The sequence below is a fragment of the Rhinatrema bivittatum genome, chromosome 1, assembly GCF_901001135.1.
Source record: "Rhinatrema bivittatum chromosome 1, aRhiBiv1.1, whole genome shotgun sequence".
Classification (NCBI taxonomy): domain Eukaryota; kingdom Metazoa; phylum Chordata; class Amphibia; order Gymnophiona; family Rhinatrematidae; genus Rhinatrema; species Rhinatrema bivittatum.
The window spans coordinates 649,013,286-649,032,217 of record NC_042615.1 but is presented as its reverse complement, the minus strand read 5'-3'; the positions used below and the strand labels follow the sequence as shown (position 1 = coordinate 649,032,217).

The following is an 18,932-nucleotide window of genomic DNA, read 5'->3' as shown; positions in this document are numbered from 1 at the left end:
CCCTTTTTTACAGACTTTTTTTTACCTTCCAAGTGGATAAAGAACAGAGACAAAAGAAACTAGCCAAGGTGCGGTTAACGAGGAGAACGTTTCTTTGGGCATTTCAGCAATATTGTAATCTAATGTTGTGGATGAAGCACATAGGGCTACACTATTATTAAGTATCCGTCAACTCTCTACAAGATTGAGATTTGGTCCTCAGATTATTTTTTTGGAATGCTTATGCTTTGTTTATGGAGTTTAACGTTTGGATTTTTCTGGATGTTTTGTAGAGCCATCCAGGAGAGGAGGATAAAGTTTCTTGTTATGCATAATGAGGTAGCAGCTATGGGGGCTTACTATCTTTTATGGTTTCCCAGTCTTGTTATATTTCCTTCAGAGAAATATATCTATTTTGAGTCCTATCAACTTTACTACTTTATTGATTCAGGGTCTCCAATGCTGGAGGATCTCTCTCTATCTGCTTGAAATGCTGGGTGTAGGCAGACATGGGTATATGGGCTTATATTATGGCTATTTGTATTATGATGATATGTCTTCTTGGAAGAGATGTCTTTTTTTCATTTCTTTTTTTTTCTCTCTCTCTCTCTCTTTGTTTCAGGGCCTCTTCCATACTTGTATTGGTCTATATAAAGCTTTAGGATTGCTTATTGTTTGCTTAAGCTTTTTGCTTGTTAATCTTATTGCTTTGCCTTCTGTTTTTTTTTTCCTTGCAAGTGTTAACTTGTACATCTATTTATTTTAAAGTTTTTATATACCGCACCATGGGGTAGTAGTCTATTGGTCTAGGCGGTTTACATAATAAAACATACACAATATCATTCACTTACATCATTTAAGATACAAATAATTACAGTGTCTTAATAACGGATACTTAATAACAGTCAGGTTTAAGAGTTCATTGCGATAGGTTATAAGCACATGTAAATAAATATGTTTTCAATTCTTTTTTGAATTCATTACGGTTTACTGTTAGACGAATATATTCCGGAATCGAGTTCCATAGTATAGATAGGACCTGCAACTGAAAAAGTTCGTTTTCTTGTCAATGCCAGGCTTGCAGATTTTATTGATGGGATTTCCAAAATGCATTTGTCCATGAATCGAAGCTGTCTGTTAGGTTTGTAGATTCTCAGTAAAGAACATAACCAGATTGAGTTAGGATTATGTAATAAGTTATGAATCATTGATAGAATTTTATATGATATATGGTACGGTATTGGAAGCCAGTGTAAATGGTACAGAATTGGTGTGATATGATCTCTGCGTGGTGCGTTGTATAACATTCGAGCGGTTGCATTCTGCACAAGCTGCAGTGGTTGAATCGAAGAGAGAGGTAGGCCAAGGTATAAGGAATTACAATAATCTAAATAAAAACACAAAGAATTAATAAAAGAGCACATCCAAAATTGTTGCCAAAATTTGTCTCAATTCTACATACATAAATCAATTTTGTTCCCAGTATTTTTCCCCAAACCTCATTCTTCTCTAGCTGAGCAATCTCTTCATACGCTAGACTGCAAAAAAGCTCTCTTGTTTTACCTAGAACAAACTAAACCCTTTAAAGAATCTTCTCTGTTGTTTATTTCTTATGATGCCAACAAAACAGGACTTCTATTTAAAAAACAAACATTGATCAAATGGTGTCTCAATGCATTTCTCACTGCTTCTCAACTGCTGAAATTCATCTTCCTCAAAATATAAATGCCCATCAAATTTGAGCAGCTGCAACTTCAATGGCATTCCTCCAGTCAGCTTCCATTCAGGATATCTGCAGAGCAGCCACCTGGTCATCAATATACATCTTTATCAAGCATTATTGTTTAGACTTGGACTCTCACAGCGATGGTAATTTTGGCCAGGCCATTTTAAGAAACTTATTTAAATAGCTTCAACTCCCCACCTTCCTCTTTAATTGGATTGCAAAACTTCCATATATAAAGGGCATTCTATTTCATGGCAACTCTTAAGCTTGAGATTCTCCATTTATGTGGTTGTCTTTATTGCTGCTTGTGCATGGAGAAAGCATAGTTGCTTACCTGTAACAGGTGTTCTTCATGGATAGCAGAACAACAACCACACAATCCCTCCTACCTCCCTATTCAGTTGAAGCCAGCTTATGCATAGACTAAGGAAAGTGTGTGACAACGGCCATGAGGGAACTCTGCATGTGATCAGAAAGATCGTTTTTGTCTTAACTCTGAGAGAGCCTGTTCTAGCACGATACCATTGGATGACATCACTCACTTGTGTGGCTATTTGCGTTGCTGTCTACAGAGAGCACCTGTTACAGGTAAGCAACTTCACTATATACAATAAGGGTCCCAGTTTTTTGCTTCAGACAATGCCAGAGTTACATAGTTTGGGGGCCTTGTCAAATAAAATTTATAACCTTTTTTTTTTTTGTAATGTTCACATCTTCCATTCCTAAAGTGTAGTGGAAAATTTGAAGTCCTTGCTGTTCTTCCATCTTAGTTTGGTTCAGAGAAAATAGCTCTTGTCCTAATTCAGATTGGTGGCTTATTGTGCTTACAGTGAGAGAAAATGGGGATGCGGAGGCCTGACAGTGTTACAGGGGGTTCCTTGTACTAACCAGCCCTTGTACTTTGGGTTAGTTAGTGTGAGTAAACATGATATGCAAAATGCAGCAGCATTACCAGGGCTATGCTTTCTTTAATGTGGTCATGGTAACACTGCTACATTCTTCATATCTTTAATAAGGTACATCAAGTGTTAAAGCCTGGTATATTGCTGATTCCAAAATTGACAAGTAACAAGTGTTACCATGCCTTCTTTAAACCTAGCCTTTAAACATAAACTGCCAAATACTGTTAAGTGAGTTTTTGAGATCATAATTATTTAATGTTATGCTTCTTATACTGAAATGTTAACCAGTTATTTTAGAAAAGAGAGCATAAAAACACAACATGCAGAATTTCAATGATACAAATGCAATTCATCTGTCAAATATCAAATGTTTCCTGCAATAGTCTTAACAATACACCAGTCATTTTCTATTTAAAAACATATGTATGTGGAAAATTAATATTGAACCTTTTTGTTTCAGGTGAAACAGTTTGTTCGACAAGAAGTCTTATATTTAGATTTCTAGTGACATTGTTTTTGATTAAAATGAGATATTAAATTAGCTAAAGCCCAAAATGTTTAAAATGATTTCTACAAGATTGCATCTGCTGGTGATTATGACACTGTTCTTGGGCATTGTGAGCTACACTGAATCTAATAACCACTTTACTGGAGACAAAAATGATGTGTTTTTAGCCACAAATGGGCAACCATTCCCTTGGAACAAAGTAAGACTTCCCAACTGGATTGTTCCCATCCATTATCAGATTCTGATCCACCCTAATCTATCTACTTTTACCTTCACTGGCTCAACCACAATTGAAATAAGTGTTATACATGAAACCAGCTCCATAGTCTTGCACAGCAAACAGCTGGAGATCTCTCAAGCAACTATTGGAGAAGAAAGTGAGCACATGCAAACCAATATCAACCAGCTGAAAATTTTGGAATACTTACCGCATGAGCAAGTTGCCTTCTTCTCTGCCAAACCATTAATGACCGATAAGAAGTACTTTATTAATATAGCCTACGCTGCCAAGCTGTCAGATGGTTTGCTTGGGTTTTATAAAAGTACCTATAGAACTAAGGAAGGCCAAGAAAGGTAAGTGCTTTAATTTTTTTTCTGACTTTCAATTTAATGCAGGGTAGTCAACTCTGGCCCTCAGGAGCTACAAACAGGCCTAGTTTTCAGGATATCCATAATAAATATGCATGATATATATTTGTATGCAATGGAGGCACTGCATGCAAATTTATCTTATGCATATTTGTTGTCTATATCCTGAAAACCAGACCTGTTTGTGGCTATTGAGGACCAGAGTTGCCTATACCTGCTTTCGTAGATAAACAAAATGTATCTATTTGTTCTATTTTTCACTGAAAGTAATAGAAGTAAATGTGGTTGTAATTTTAATTACTTTTTCTTCTATAATTGTTGTTGGCCTCAATGCTATACAAATGGAGGCTTGTCAGATCATACTGAATGTCTTTGTTTGTGTCTCACTATCCCCTCTCCTTATAACTTTAAAACAGCTGGATCTAGCTACACCAAATTTTGGGGCTAATGTAATAAACTGTGCATTAAAACTATGCATTGAAATTCAGTGCAGAATTTCTTTATGAATGCTCTAAAATATAATATTTCCCTTAACTTACTTAGTCTTCCACAGCTCCCATAGACTGTTTTCTTACAAGCATTACATAGACTGTTTACTTACAAGCATTCCCTTAACTTACTTAGTCTTCCACAGCTCCCATAGACTGTTTTCATACTGTTGACGTCCAGAACCTATGCTCATGTTTTTACTCATCAATAAGAAATTTCTCCCTCCTCCCCCCCTCCACGAACAACCTTCCTTCCCCCTCCCCCCCCCCATTAGCAAACCTCCCTCCCCATGCGCTAGTTTCGCTCTAATAGTGCATACTGCTACTGTTCCTAGTTATGTTATGTTATATTATCCAAGTTGTTCACTCCCTTGTTCATTATAAGACATATGTTTTTTCCATATCATCAGGAGGTGAGGGGAAATGAGTGACTGCGCTGTGTGACCATGCCCCTCCCCCGACGTCAACTCTTTGTGCTTCATTTACTATTTTTTCTTTTACGTTTTCTGTTAAGTAACCTTTTTTCAAGTTCCTACCTTATGCCTTTGTTAACAATTTTATTATAAATGTTCTCTGTATTTGACTATGGAAATATTTTTTCCAGCTTTTTCTGTTTTATGTAAACCGGTATGATTTGCATTTTAATGTAAGAATGTCGGTATATAAAAATTATAATAAATAAATAAATAATATGTTGTCATTGTTTTCTACTTGTTATAATGTAAACCGGAGTGATAAGTAATTCTGTTACCTGAACTTCGGTATAAAAAAAAGTTATAAATAAATAAATAAATAAATAATATAACTCCCGATCTAAACATGTATATCCTACAGGAAAGACGGGATAGAGGAGATATGATAGAGATATTTAAATACCCATGAACAGGAGGTGAGCCTATTTCAATGGAAAGGAGGCTCTAGAATGAGGGCTCATAGGATGAGGGTAGATTCAGGAGCAATCCAAGGAAATATTTCTTTTAGAGTTTAGTGGAAGCATGGAACAGCCTCCACAGGAAGTGGTAATGTTGTGGGAGTGCACCCTTGGGCTGAGGGGCAGTTGGCGCAACCTGCAGGAAGGAGCCCTGCAGGTCCCCACCCTCAGCAGGTGGAGCTGGCTGAAGCAGAGGCCCAACTAGAGCGTCACCAGTACCAGCCTTCATTCCCCTTAGGTTGAGCCCTTGGGTACTGGGACTGACTGGACTTAGGCTCAGGCCTCTGTGGATGTGAAGAACAGTCACATGGAAGTAGTTGCAGGCCAGCACAGTAGGGGAAAGCGAAGTCAGGTCAAGCAGTGGTCAGGGCAGGTGACAGATAATCGGTCAGGTTCAGGCTGCGGTCAAGATGGGCAGAGTTCTCTCAGAGTCTAGGTTCAGGCAGAGGTCAGACCAGGCAGAGTTCGGTCAGAAATGGTAAACAGGCAGTGGTCAGTGGCAGGCAGAGGTCAAGCAGCATCAAGGTCCAATCCAAAGTCAAAGCCAGAAGTCCAATCTGAAGAGTCAAGGAATAAAGAGGAAGATGAGAGACCACAGAAGCAGGAAGGGACATTGAAGACAGATGAGGAAGACCTACCAGGAAGACATGAACTCAGGACGAACCAGACTACCCACGATACTGGGAACAAGAGAGAGGAACACAAGAACTCAGGAACCAGGAATGCTGAGGCACTGCACTTATCTAAGGAGATGATTTATTGCCGAGGCAAGGGGCTACTGCAGCTAAGGCCTTTTATGGTTCCCCGATGGTGATGTCATCTGTGTGTGCCACTCTCCTGTTCCTGCCAGAAACTCTTTAACAGAGAAAGAAATGGGCATGCGCATGCACCTAGGAAGGGCCTTGACAGCTGGCAGCATCAGATGCAGGCTGAGCAGGGCGGCCCGCTGCACACTGGCGTTGAGGGAGGGATAGTGTCAGCAGAACACAGCACACAGCCACGTCTTCCTTTGGGGGTCTCCCCTAGCTTTGGATGGCATTGGGGCAAGATCGGGGCCAAAGGTGAGTACGACGGGATATAGGGGACCCCACAAGTCACAAAGTGCAACAGTACCCCTCCTCTAAACCTTGGAGTGTGCAGAATTCCTTGAGGAGACTCTTGTCCAATATATTGGAGGCAGGGTCCCATGTGCTTTCCTCCAGACCATATCCCTCTCAGGAGATAAGATATGCCCATCTCTTGCTTTGTTGTCTGATGTTCAGAATCTCCTTCACCTGATAGGTAGCATCATCTTCAGAGGAAATCTCTTGGGTTTCCAGTGGTTACTTGGAGGGCCATGAGAGGATTACAGGCTTTAGAAGTGACACTGAGAGTGGCAGGTAAACACAACTGGTATGTTACTGGGCCAAGCTGGTGTAGAACTGGGAATGGTCCAAGGTAATGCAGGGCAAGCTGTATGGAGGGCATCTGGAGCCAGATATGTCAGGTGCTAACCAGCTTAAACTGCGGTACTAGCCTTCAATGCTGATCTGAAGTTTTCTTGGCCCTTTTGGCCACTTTCTGTAGCATGTTATTGGTGCGTACACCAATTTCTTGAAGCTCCTGGGTGGTTAGTTGGACTGCAATTGAAGGAACAGCCAACAGAATGGTAGTGGTGGTGAAGGTTGTTTCCCATAAACAATTTGGAACGGTGATGATCCGGTAGTGGTATAGATATGGGAGTTGTGAGAGAACTCCTCCCATGGTAGGAGTGTGGTTAGTCTGAACTGACCATTTGCTTGAGGGTGATATGGTGTAGTATAATCCAGGGAGATGTTAAATGTTTTACAGATGGAGTGCCAGTATTTGGCTGTAAATTGGGCCTCTTGGTCAGAGACAGTGTGCTTGGGCAGGCCATGTAGGCGAAAGATGTGGTGTGTGAATAGGTGAGCCAACTCCGAAGCCGTGGGTTGTCCAGGAAGCAGGATAAAATGGGCCATTTTAGAGAAAAAGTTGACAATGACCCAAATGCTTGTGCAGCTGTTGGAGAAGGGGAGATTCACTATAAAAACAGTGGACAGGTGGGTCCAGGGTTCCCTGGGGGCTGGCAACAGCTGTAACAAACCCCAGGGTCATCCCACTAAAAGTTTCTGCTGTGTGCAGGTGGGACAGGAGTCTATGTAGACCCAGACATCCCTTTGCATCTGGGACCACCAGTAATATTGATGGAACATTGCAAGAGTTCGGGTCCATCCAAGGTGACTTGTGACATAGGAGTCATGGGACCACTTTAACACTTTTTCTCGGAGTTTTCTTGGAACAACCATCTTCCCTGGTAGGATGGTCAAGGTGGTGGCCAGAAGAATCTGGGTGGGGTTAATAATATGTTTGGGAGGCTCTGGAGTGCCCTCTATCAGGAAGGACCGAGATAGGGCATCAGCTCGAATGTTCTTAGTGGCTGGTCGGTATCTTAACTCGAAATCAAAATGTCCTAAATACAGTGCCCAGCAAGCCTGGTGAGCATTCATGGAAGGGCTGTCTTCACGGATCAAAGACAAGCTAGCTGCACATGAACTTGCAGAGTCCCAGTGTGGTGGAGATGTTCCAAGTTTTTATGATCAGTGTAAATGGTAATGTGATGATGAGCAACTTTGAGCCAGTGACGCCACTCCTTAAGTGCAGTTTAATTGCCAGCAGTTCTCTGTCACCTATCCCATAGTTTTTGCTCTGCATGAAGAATTTTTTCAAAAAGAAGGAGCATGGATGGAGATCTCCTTATCTGAGTGTTGACTCAAGACTGCTCCTACTCCCAGAGTGGATGCGTCTACGTTGACTATGAAAAGTTGAATGGGATCAGGATGGTGGAGACATGGTTTTTGTAAGAAGATGTCTTTCAACTCTTGGAAGGCGGAGATGGCTTCTGGAGTCCATACCTTAGTGTCCGCTCCCTTGCAGGTGAGAACTGTGAGAGGAGCCCCCATCTTAGAGTAGTTGGGAATGAAGTGCTGGTAATAGTTGGCAAAGCCTAAGAATCTTTGCAGGGCCCAGAGGCCAATGGGTTGCAGCCAGTCTTGGATACTTTTGATTTATCTGGGTCCATGTGGAAGCCCTTGCTGGACACGATGTATCCCAGGAAGGGGAGGCTCTCATTTTCGAAAAGACACTTTTCTAGCTTTGTGTACAGCTTATTGTCTTGCAGTCTCTGAAGGACTAGACATATGTCCTGACAATGAGTGTCAAGGTCTTTAGAAAAGATGAGGATGTCATCCAAATAAATGACAACATAGACGTAGAGACGCTTTCTGAAGATTTCATTCATCATCTTGTGAAATACCACGGATGCATTACATAACCCAAAAAGCATTACGAGGTACTCATAGTGTCCATCTTGTGTATTGAATGCTATCTTCCACTCGTCTCCAGGCCAAATCCAGATTAAGTTATAGGCACCATGGAAGTCCAGCTTAATGAAGACTCTTGATCCTTGAAGACAATCAAATAACTCTGCGATAAGCGGTAAAGGGTATCGATCTTTCTTTGTAATCACATTTAGCCCTCTGTAATCGATGCAGGGGCATAGAGTGCCATCTTTCTTGGAGATAAAAAAGAAGTCGGCCCTAGCCGAGGAAGTAGAGGGCCGAATGAAACCCCGGTCAAGGTTCTCCTTGATATATTCCATCATTGCTTGGTCTCTGGTATGGATAATAGGTACACCCTGCTACAAGGAGGTTCAGAGTTAGGAAGCAACTCAGTGGCACAGTCGTCCACCCTGTGAGCGGGCAGAGTCTCAGCCTTCTTTTTGGAGAAGATATCCACATAGTCAGTGTATGGTGGGGGTAATCCCTCTAGGGTGGCTGCTAAAGGCAAATGAAGGGATGGTTCTATTCATTGCAGGCAGGAGTCATGACAATGAGGGCCCTAGCTGGACAGCTGTAGTGAAGCCCAATCAAACTGGGAAGAGTAGAGTTGTAGCCACGAAAGTCCTAGCACAATGGGGTGTACTCTTTATCAGTAATGTGGAGAACCATGTCTTCTATGTGCAGTATGCCTGTGCGTGTAAGGGTGCTGTAGCAAGAGTGATCCGCCCGGGCCGAGTATCCCCATGAATGGATGAAATAACAAGGGGTGTCTTGGGGCACCATAGGAAGCTGCAGGTAGTCCACGAGGGCTTTCATGAAATTCCCCCTGGCACCCGAGTCAACCAATCCTAATGTGGGAAACTCTTGGTTGCCTACTGCAGTGGTCACTGAGAGTGCTAGTTGAGGGGCTAGATTCGTGAAGTCTCTAGGATTGCCTCCCCGCTAGATCCTAGGCTTGGTTGTTTTCTGGACTCTGGGCACCGTGCGAGCTAGTGCCTGGTCCTGGTGCAGTAGAAACAGAGCCCCAATTGATGTTGGCAAAACTTCTCTTCAAGGGTGAGGCACCCGCGACCCAGTTACATCGGCTGTTCTGGGTATGCTAGGGTTGATGTTGGTGGCAGAGAGAGAGGTTGCTGAAAATGGGGGGCTAGCGTGAATGATCTGTTGGCAGGCTAAGCTCCCTGGCCCATTGCTGAAGGTAGTGGTCAATCCTCCTAACCAAATCTATAAGGCCGTCCACGGACTCTGGGAGCTCATGTGCATCTAGCTTGTCTTTGATCCGTGAAGACAGCCCTTCCATTAAAATACTATGGAGGCTGTCCTCTCCCGAGTTCAACCCCGTAATCATGGTCCAAATCAATTGCACAGTCTAACAGGGTCTGGGATCTGTGGCGTAGGTGAAGGGGATCTGAACCCACCATGGCCAGCTGGCTGAGTTCATCGAAGACAAGTTTGAAGGCCTTAATGAATTGTTGCAGATTCTGAAGAAGAGGGTCCGCTCACTCCCATAATAGGGGGGACAGACCAAGACCTTCCCATCCAATAAGGAGAACACAAAGGTGGTCTTGACCGCATTATTGGGGAACAGTACTGGCTGGAGAGAAAAGTGCATGGTTAAAAGGTGAGGTGAAAGAAGCTATTTTAGCCAAAAAAAATCCTTCAAAAATTGGAAGAAGGATCCATCTGAAGAAAATAGGATAAAACATAAACATTGTCAAGTTAAATGTAAAACATTGATAAGACAGGCGAAGAGAGGATTTGAAATGAAGTTGGCCATAGAGGCAAAAACTCATAATAAAATCTTTTTAAAATATATCCAAAGCAAGAAACCTGTGAGGGAGTTGGTTGGACCATTAGATGACCGAGGGGTTAAAGGGGCTCTTAGGGAAGATAAGGCTATTACAGAAAGACTAAATGAATTCTTTGCTTCCGTGTTTACTAATAAGGATGTTGGGGAGATACCAGTTCTGGAGATGGTTTTCAGGGGTGATGAGTCAGACAAACTGAACGAAATCACTGTGAACCTGGAAGATGTAGTAGGCCAGATTGACAAACTAAAGAGTAGCAAATCACCTGGACCAGATGGTATACACCCCAGAGTTCTGAAGGAACTAAAAAATGAAATTTCAGACCTATTAGTAAAAATTTGTAACTTATCATTAAAATCATCCATTGTACCTGAAGACTGGAGGATAGCAAATGTAACCCCAATATTTAAAAAGGGCTCCAGGGGCGATCCGGGAAACTACAGACCGGTTAGCCTGATTTCAGTGCCAGGAAAAATAGTGGCAAGTGTTCTAAACATCAAAATCACAGAACATATAGAAAGACATGGTTTAATGGAACACAGTCAACATGGATTTACCCAAGGGAAGTCTTGCCTAACAAATCTGCTTCATTTTTTTCAAGGGGTTAATAAACGTGGATAAAAGTGAACCGATAGATGTAGTGTATTTGGATTTTCAGAAGGCATTTGACAAAGTCCCTCATGAGAGGCTTCTATGAAAACTAAAAAGTCATGGGATAGGAGGCGATGTCCTTTCATGGATTACAAACTGGTTAAAAGACAGGAAACAGAGAGTATGATTAAATGGTCAATTTTCTCAGTTGAATAGGGTAAACAGTGGAGTGCCTCAGGGATCTGTACTTGGTCTGGTGCTTTTCAATATATATATAAATGATCTGGAAAGGAATAAGACGAGTGAGGTTATTAAATTTGCGGATGATACAAAATTATTCAGAGTAGTTAAATCACAAGCGGATTGTGATACATTACAGGAGGACCTTGCAAGACTGGAAGATTGGGCATCCAAATGGCAGATGAAATTTAATATGGACAAGTGCAAGGTTGTTGCATATAGGGAAAAATAACCCTTGCTGTTGTTACACGATGTTAGGTTCCATATTGGGAGCTACCACCCAGGAAAAAGATCTAGGCATCACAGTGGATAATACTTTAAAATCGTCGGCTCAGTGTGCCGCAGCAGTCAAAAAAGCAAACAGATTGTTAGGAATTATTAGGAAGGGAATGATTAATAAAACGGAAAATGTCATAATGCCTCTATATCGCTCCATGGTGAGACCGCACCTTGAATACTGTCTACAATTCTGGTCGCCGCATTTCAAAAAAGATATAGTTGTGATGGAGAAGGTACAGAGAAGGGCAACCAAAATGATAAAAGGGATGGAACAGCTCCCCTATGAGGAAAGGCTGAAGAGGTTAGGCTGTTCAGCTTGGAGAAGAGACGGCTGAGGGGGGATATGATAGAGGTCTTTAAGATCATGAGAGGTCTTGAACAAGTAGATATGAATCAGTTATTTACACTTTCGAATAATAGAAGAACTAGGGGGCATTCCATGAAGTTAGCAAGTAGCACATTTAAGGCTAATCGGAGAAAATTCTTTTTCACTCAACGCACAATAAAGCTCTGGAATTTGTTGCCAGAGGATGTGGTTAGTGCAGTTAGTGTAGCTGGGTTCAAAAAAGGTTTGGATAAGTTCTTGGAGGAGAAGTCCATTAACGGCTATTACTCAAGTTTACTTAGGGAATAGCCACTGCTACTAATTGCATTAGTAACATGGAATCTTCTTAGTGTTTGGGTAATTGCCAGGTTCTTGTGGCCTGGTATGGCCTCTGTTGGAAACAGGATGCTGGACTTGATGGACCCTTCGTCTGACCCAGCATGGCAATTTCTTTTCTTATGTTCTTATGCATAAAGCATTGGTTCAGGAGCTCCTGGCATTGTTTTGGGTCCCTGCTGTTATGCCCGTCAGTCGCAAACGGATGAGACCGCTGTTGCTTACCTCTTGCTTGACTACACTGACTCCTCTGGGTCGAATTGCGGCCTCCGCCAGCTATCGCTGGCCTACATGCCCTGGTTCCTGGGCCCCCCGGATGGTGTGGACGCTGCCGACTGCCATCTTGCCCTTGGATTTCGCTATCTGGCCAGTCTTATGCACATCATGGCGGGAACCTCAGGGGCGTCCCCCTCGGATAACGTCACTCTTCAAGGATTCTTAAGCCAGCTGGCCCTGCCTACCTACGACTTGGCAACGAGTTCCCTCATTGCTGAATCCGCTTCGCTCGCTACAGACTCTTGTTCCAGCTCCTGCTTCCGTGGCGTGAGACATTCCGGGTACCCGTTTCTCGGGAGCCCTTCCTGTCTCTGGCTATCTGCTCATCAGAGGACCTTCTGCCTAGGACTTCTATCTGCTCCATTCCCCGGGGCCTTCTCTGGAACTTCCACTCTGCTACAGTGAGTACCCTGCTCTGCAGACCATTGCTACTGAGGAACCCTCATGGGTGCACCCCGCTCTGTGGACCCTTGCCGTACCATCACTACAGAGGACTTCTCCGTGGGTATACCCCACTTCACAGACCCTGGGGCACCCCAGCGCCTGTGTGTCTTTCTGCCACACTCCCCGCTCCGTGGGCAGTGTTACTCTACTTCTCTAATAAAGATTCAAGGACTCTCTATTAGAACTAATGTAAGCTCCCTGCGCTGATGTTCCATGACTCCATCACCTGGGGTCACTCTCTCTAGCATCCTCTGCCTCTCATCTCTGTTCTCTCTCTCCAGCACTTGTTACTCTACACACCTCACAGCTGAGACCTCGCCTCCCGATGGTGAGGCTCACGGGGCTCCTCCCCGTGAGTGGTACCATCTCTCACCTCGGCCCAGGGCCCATATACCCACAAATCCTAACCCCTGCAAACTGGGGCAGAGCTGGTAAGCAGATCATGGGTGGAGTAGGAACGGCTGGAGATGCTGTGACCGCTGCAGCAGCTGAGGAAGTGGTTTACGTTGCTATGGCATCCAAATGGGCAGTGAGTCGCTCTATAGAGCTCGTCAGAAGCTCAAGAAGATGCTGTTGCTGCTGAATCCTCCATGCTAGGACAGGAATGGTCTGGAGGCCCGATGCATCTGCCGGATCCATGACCTCAGCAATCTGTTGCAGGAGTGGACCCCTTCGGCTGAGGGAGAGTTGGTGCAATCTACAGGGAGGAACCTGCAGGTCCCACCATCACAGTGGACCCAAAACAGAGGCCCAACTGGAGCTTCACTGATACCAGCCCTTGTTCCCCTTAGGTGGAGCTCTTGGACTAATCTGGTTAAATTACCTAGATAAGTCTGAATATCACTATTTATACAGTTAAGTAGCACCACCCAGTTATGCCTATTGACTGCCCATTGACTATCCAGCTAACTGTTTAGCCACATCTTTGTTAGTCTTCTAATGTGTTTTAATTAACATGATTTTGTAAATCCTTCCTAATGTGTATTAAAGTTCGTTAATTTAAGTTCACATTCTTATAAGTTTATTTTTATGTATATTTAGGATTTTGATTTATCTGGCTATCTAGTGGCCGCTAAAGGTAACTGGATATTCAGCAGCTGCTGAATGTAACCGGTTATTTAGGGACTGCTAGATAGCCGGATAAGTCCTACTTATTTGGCTCTAAAGCACTGATCGCACTTTGAATAATGGGCCCTAGATTGTTTTTTTTCCTTCATAAATGAAAAATAGAAGTAAATGGCACTTTTTTTTATTTGCCTTTACTCCGTGGAAATCAGTAAACAGCATAGCACTAATTACGTGAAATTAAAAAAAAAAAAATATATATAAACTTGTTTCAATTACATGAAAGAAGATGCATCTGATGAAGGTGGGCTTTCCTTGAAAGTTCCTGCCTCAGTAAATTGGTTCATCTATAAGGTGCCACCCACCTTTTATCATTTATGCAAAGTGTAACCATTTCAGAGTTTATTTTTGTATCCAGTTCTGGAGCATTTTCGAGGTTGATTTAGCTGTGTGTTCCTAAAGAGTCAAAATCAACAGGCAGCATTGACTTTGAGGGAATGGTTTCACAACAGTCATATAAACCCATTCCTTAGCTTTGCTCCAATATTGCAGGCATCTTAGATGTGAATTCTGAAAAATTCCTGATGTATGTAGATGAATGAGTATCTGATGATATTTATCCCACTACTTTTTTTTTTTTAATGCTTTTGAAAAATTTTCAAACTGACTCTAGATTTTTGGGGGGGGGGGGGGGTTAAATATTCTGTTCTCTTCTGTGGAGATTTACTCCTTTATGTAATTTTTTACATATCTTCATATTTTGCAGACTAGTGATCTTGCATTCTCATATATGAGCTTTAGGAAATCATCTTCATGGTACCTATAAGCTCTGCATTTTGTCACTGGTGAACAATAAATTCTGGTCACATCTCTACACAATATAACTTCTTATGTTAGTCTCCTCAAGCATTTTTATTAATAATGTTCTATAAATCTAGATGTGTATTAATATTTGTTCATTTAAGTTTGCATTCTTATAAAATTATTTTTTCTACTTAGGGTTTTAGCAGCTACTCACTTTCAACCTACTTCAGCTCGGCAGGCATTTCCATGCTTTGATGAACCTTCTTTTAAAGCCAATTATTCAGTAAAAATAAGGAGGGATGATCATCACATTGCACTATCAAATATGCCAAAGGTAATATATAAATATATGTACACATACATTGTATATGTTCCTATGTCTGCTACATTTTCCATACCTGCTATAAACAGAAACTTTAGACTATAACTAATAATACATAAACTTTAGAGTCAGACTTATCCAAGAAAAAAAAGGGGGTAATAGTTCAATGATGGATCTTCACCTGGAGTATTGTGTCCATTTCTGGATGCTGTACCTCTAAAAAGATATAGACAGAACAGAGGTGGTTCAAAGAAGGGCTACTAAAATTGTAAAGGATCTGTACCAAAAGCCCTATGAGATGAGACTTAAAGACCTAAATATGTATATCCTAGAGGAGATCAGAGATGGGGGTGAAGTTATGATTCAAATACTTTAGAGATAAGTTTGCTTCTTCTACATTATTTCTTTCTCAATGGAAAGAAAGTTACAAAACTAAATGTCAGAGGATGAAAGTTCAAGGTGTCTGTTTATTAAACTGCAGTAAAATGGCATGTCATGCTACATTTTACCACACGTTCATTACCAAGAGAGTCAATTGCAGTACCACAGCTATGTGAATTCTGCAGTAACTTGCTTTTCATTGCTGAGGCAAGGAACTTCATACATTCTCGCCTCTGGCAATGTACAGAACTGCCCCTTCTTCCTGGGGCTGCTGCAAAACCTATGAAAATCCAACCTCACCTCACCCCTGAATCTCAAAATATCTGTAAGTCTATGGCTCAGCTCCCACAGAAAAAAGTGTCCCCCGTTCCTAACTCTCACCTTCATACCAGTGGCGTAGCAAGGGGTCTCCGGTGCCCGGCGGCCAATGCATTTGTGCACCTCCTCCCGTACCTCTCCACCAATCTTAGGGGGGTCCCTACCAATTGCATGAATAGAAGGAAAGCCACGGCTCAAAAAGTTTAGTCACCCCGAATCTAGCTCATTCACACAGTTGCTGTTAGCCTCCTGTTAATTTCTTATACTTGTACAATTAGTCATTCTTTCTTACATACATTTATGTATAAATAATAGAATATAATTATTAATTCCCAGACCAACTAACAAGAAGTTTGATGCTAGAAAAACTGACACAGAGGTAAAGGAGAAAATTACTAATAGAAGTGTCAGTACTAAATGACTATTTACCCCTAAAAAATCACTATATAAAAAAATGGCTTATAGTTTATGGTTTTATTGTTTTTTTAAATACCATCGTCTTGGCATAGCCTTCACAACAGTTTACAATTCAATAAAAGTAGAGATATTTCAATCATACAATAAAAAAATAATATGAACAGCTAAATAATTAAAAAGGATCAGAAAAAGTACAAAAAAAATACACCTTAGCTGTTAAAACAAAATTAATATAAGATATAAATTATTACTAAAATATTACTATTCATAAACAAAAAAAATTAAAAACATAAAATATTAGTATCATATAAATAACATTAAAATGTAATTATTGTATCTCTATATTAAACATAGTAAAAAACAAAGCATGGAAGCAAAAGATATTGGGGCAGATTTTTAGAGGAGCACGCGCGGGGTACATTTGTGCGCGCTGAGAGTCCAGATAGCAACATTGGGTTATCTCCGGAGTAAGGTGCAAGGGTATCCTCTGTCTGCACATCTGGATGTTATACGGTTCCTTCGGGGAACTAAGAACTTGCATCCTCAGGTGCGGAACATTTGTCCCACTTGGAATCTGAATCTAGTTCTTAGAAGATTGTGTGAGACTCAGTTTGAACCATTAAAGAGGGCTACAGTTAAGGACTTGAATATTAAAGTGGTTTTCTTGGTGGCTATTTGTTCAGCCAGGAGAATTTCGGAGCTCCAGGTCCTATCGTGTCGAGATCCTTTCTTATGGATGTTGGATTCAGGGGTATCTTTATGCATGGTACCTTCTTTTCTGCCTAAGGTAGTCTCTGTGTTCCCTGTACGTACCTGGATCAGTCCAGACAGTGGGTTATATCCCCCGTCCAGCAGATGGAGTCAGAACAGAGTTTGAGAGCGTCAGCATATAGAGTAGTGCACCCTCTGCTGGAGCTCAGTATTCTTCTGACTCCAGCAGATGTGAGTGGGGGGATCCACTAGCTCCTCCAGATTGACAGGGTTTCTTCATTTTTGGTTATTTCTTTCTTTTTCTCCACAGTATTTCCCTGTCTTATGTTTCTCTTCATTTTGGATCCTTAAAATAAAAAAAAAAAAAAAGACTTTTCAATTTTTGAGGAGGCGTGTGTCTGTGGCTCTGCCTTCTCTATTCTGTACTCCTTTCCTCTTCCGTTGGGGTAAGTGGAAGTTTTTTGAGTTTCTTTCTCCACAGATTTGCTTCTTTTTGGTGGTGCCCCGTGGATGCCGGTGGTTCCGGCCGCTCCACGCGTCGTTTGTGGGTCCCGTGGTTCGCAAGCTCCGCCCGCGGGTGTGTGCTCAACTGAAACGGGGGTTTTCCCCCGCAGTTCCTGGACCCCTTCGGCGGGTTGTTAGGGCCATTCCAGGCCCCCCCCCCCCCGCGGCACTAGCTCGTTTTTGGCCCCCCCCCCGAGGCTTTTTTCCCGGTGCTGACATGCCGCGGTCCTTGAGGTGTGAGGCCTGCGGCGAACCGGGGAATCAATTTCTGAGGGAGGGGCTTTGTGAGCGGTGCTTCCCCGACGGGGAAGGCACCCTGCAGTCCTCCAGTGCGATTTCGGACCTGCCTCCTCCTCAGCCCGGGCGGCGCGGGCCGGCCACGACGCCGCCTTTGGCGGGAACGGCGGCCATTTAGGGGGACAGCATGAGACGGACTCGCTCCCAGATGCAGACAGGATTTATTTATTTATTTATTTATTTCAGGTTTTTATATACCGGCATTCGAGAACGCAGTCCCATCATGCTGGTTCACATAAAACAAGGGTGCATCGTAAACATAAACTAAAACAATGGTGCAGAAAAAGGCAGTTACATATAACAGGGTGATTAGAACTTGGTAGAGAAAGAAGAGAAAGGACAGGTTATTAATTCAAACATGTGAACGATAGTGGTTAATCATGGTGTATGTGAAGGTAAGGATGGGCGTGGATGAAATAGATCAGTTTGAGTCCGGGAATGCTTGTGTGAATATCCATGTCTAGTCTTTTTTTGAAGGTTGAGATGCATGTTTCCAGTCTGAGGTTTGAGGGGATGGAGTTCCATAACGGTGGAATGTCTGTAGAGAATGCCCGATCTCTTAGTGTGATGTGTCTGGTAGATTTGGGCGGTGGTACCTGTAGCGATCCTTTGTATGCATCTCTTGTTGGTCTTGATGAATTATGTAGTTGGAGAGGGATTTGTAGGTCGATGGGAGCCAGTAGGTGGATATTTTTGTATGTGGTAAGGATGGCCTTGTATATTATTCTAAAGTGTATAGGTAACCAATGGAGGCTCTTTAGGATTGGTTGCACTGGCTCTCAACAGGCTTTGCCCCCGGCGGGGGGTTTGCCCGACCGGGGCTCCCAGGACGGTCCCCCCCAGGGATTCCAATCAGCTCCCCGTTTTTCTCACCTGATTTTATTCTGGCAATGCACATGGCTTATTTGCAGGGTATGGGAGCGCAGGCGCCGAATCCCCTGAGGGCCCCTCCCCCAAGGTTCCTAAACTTGCTGTTGGTCTCACCGCCTCGCCCGTTACGCCTGGATCCCTGCCGGGTCCCTCTCCCGTGCCACCCTGGCATACCACGGGGGCGGCTTCGCCGGTGAGAGACGACTCCCCGGAACCCCCGGAGGCGCATCCGGATGGACATACGGATGCGACCCTCGAGCCCTACGGATTTTTCAAAAAGAAGAGCTGGATGAACTCATCCACCATATTATTCAGGAGCTGGACCTCGACCCACCTCCAGATCCGCCGATCCCTGTGGCTCCTGCCGTCGCCACCTCTTCTCGCAAAGGGGATCCAGTACTTGCCCGCCTCCGTCCTAGGGCAAGGGCTTTCCCTATCCATGAGTCCTTCCTACAGCTTCTCACCAGGGAGTGGGACACTCCCG

At 43.0% G+C, this 18,932-nt stretch overlaps 1 protein-coding gene across 3 annotated transcripts in view; it reads left to right on the top strand.

Moving 5' to 3' along the window:
• ERAP2 (endoplasmic reticulum aminopeptidase 2) overlaps positions 1 to 18,932 on the top strand; it is a 258,175-nt gene that overhangs the window by 16,523 nt on the left and 222,720 nt on the right. For 2 of the 3 annotated variants that reach the window (XM_029572856.1, XM_029572865.1), the window contains exons 2-3: positions 3,068 to 3,688; positions 14,824 to 14,962. In XM_029572856.1, coding sequence (XP_029428716.1) covers positions 3,162 to 3,688; positions 14,824 to 14,962 — 666 coding nt within the window. In that variant the 5' untranslated portion in view covers positions 3,068 to 3,161. Of the gene's footprint in view, positions 1 to 11; positions 69 to 3,067; positions 3,689 to 14,823; positions 14,963 to 18,932 lie in introns of those variants that run through there. The other variant, XM_029572875.1, reaches the window with a different exon arrangement.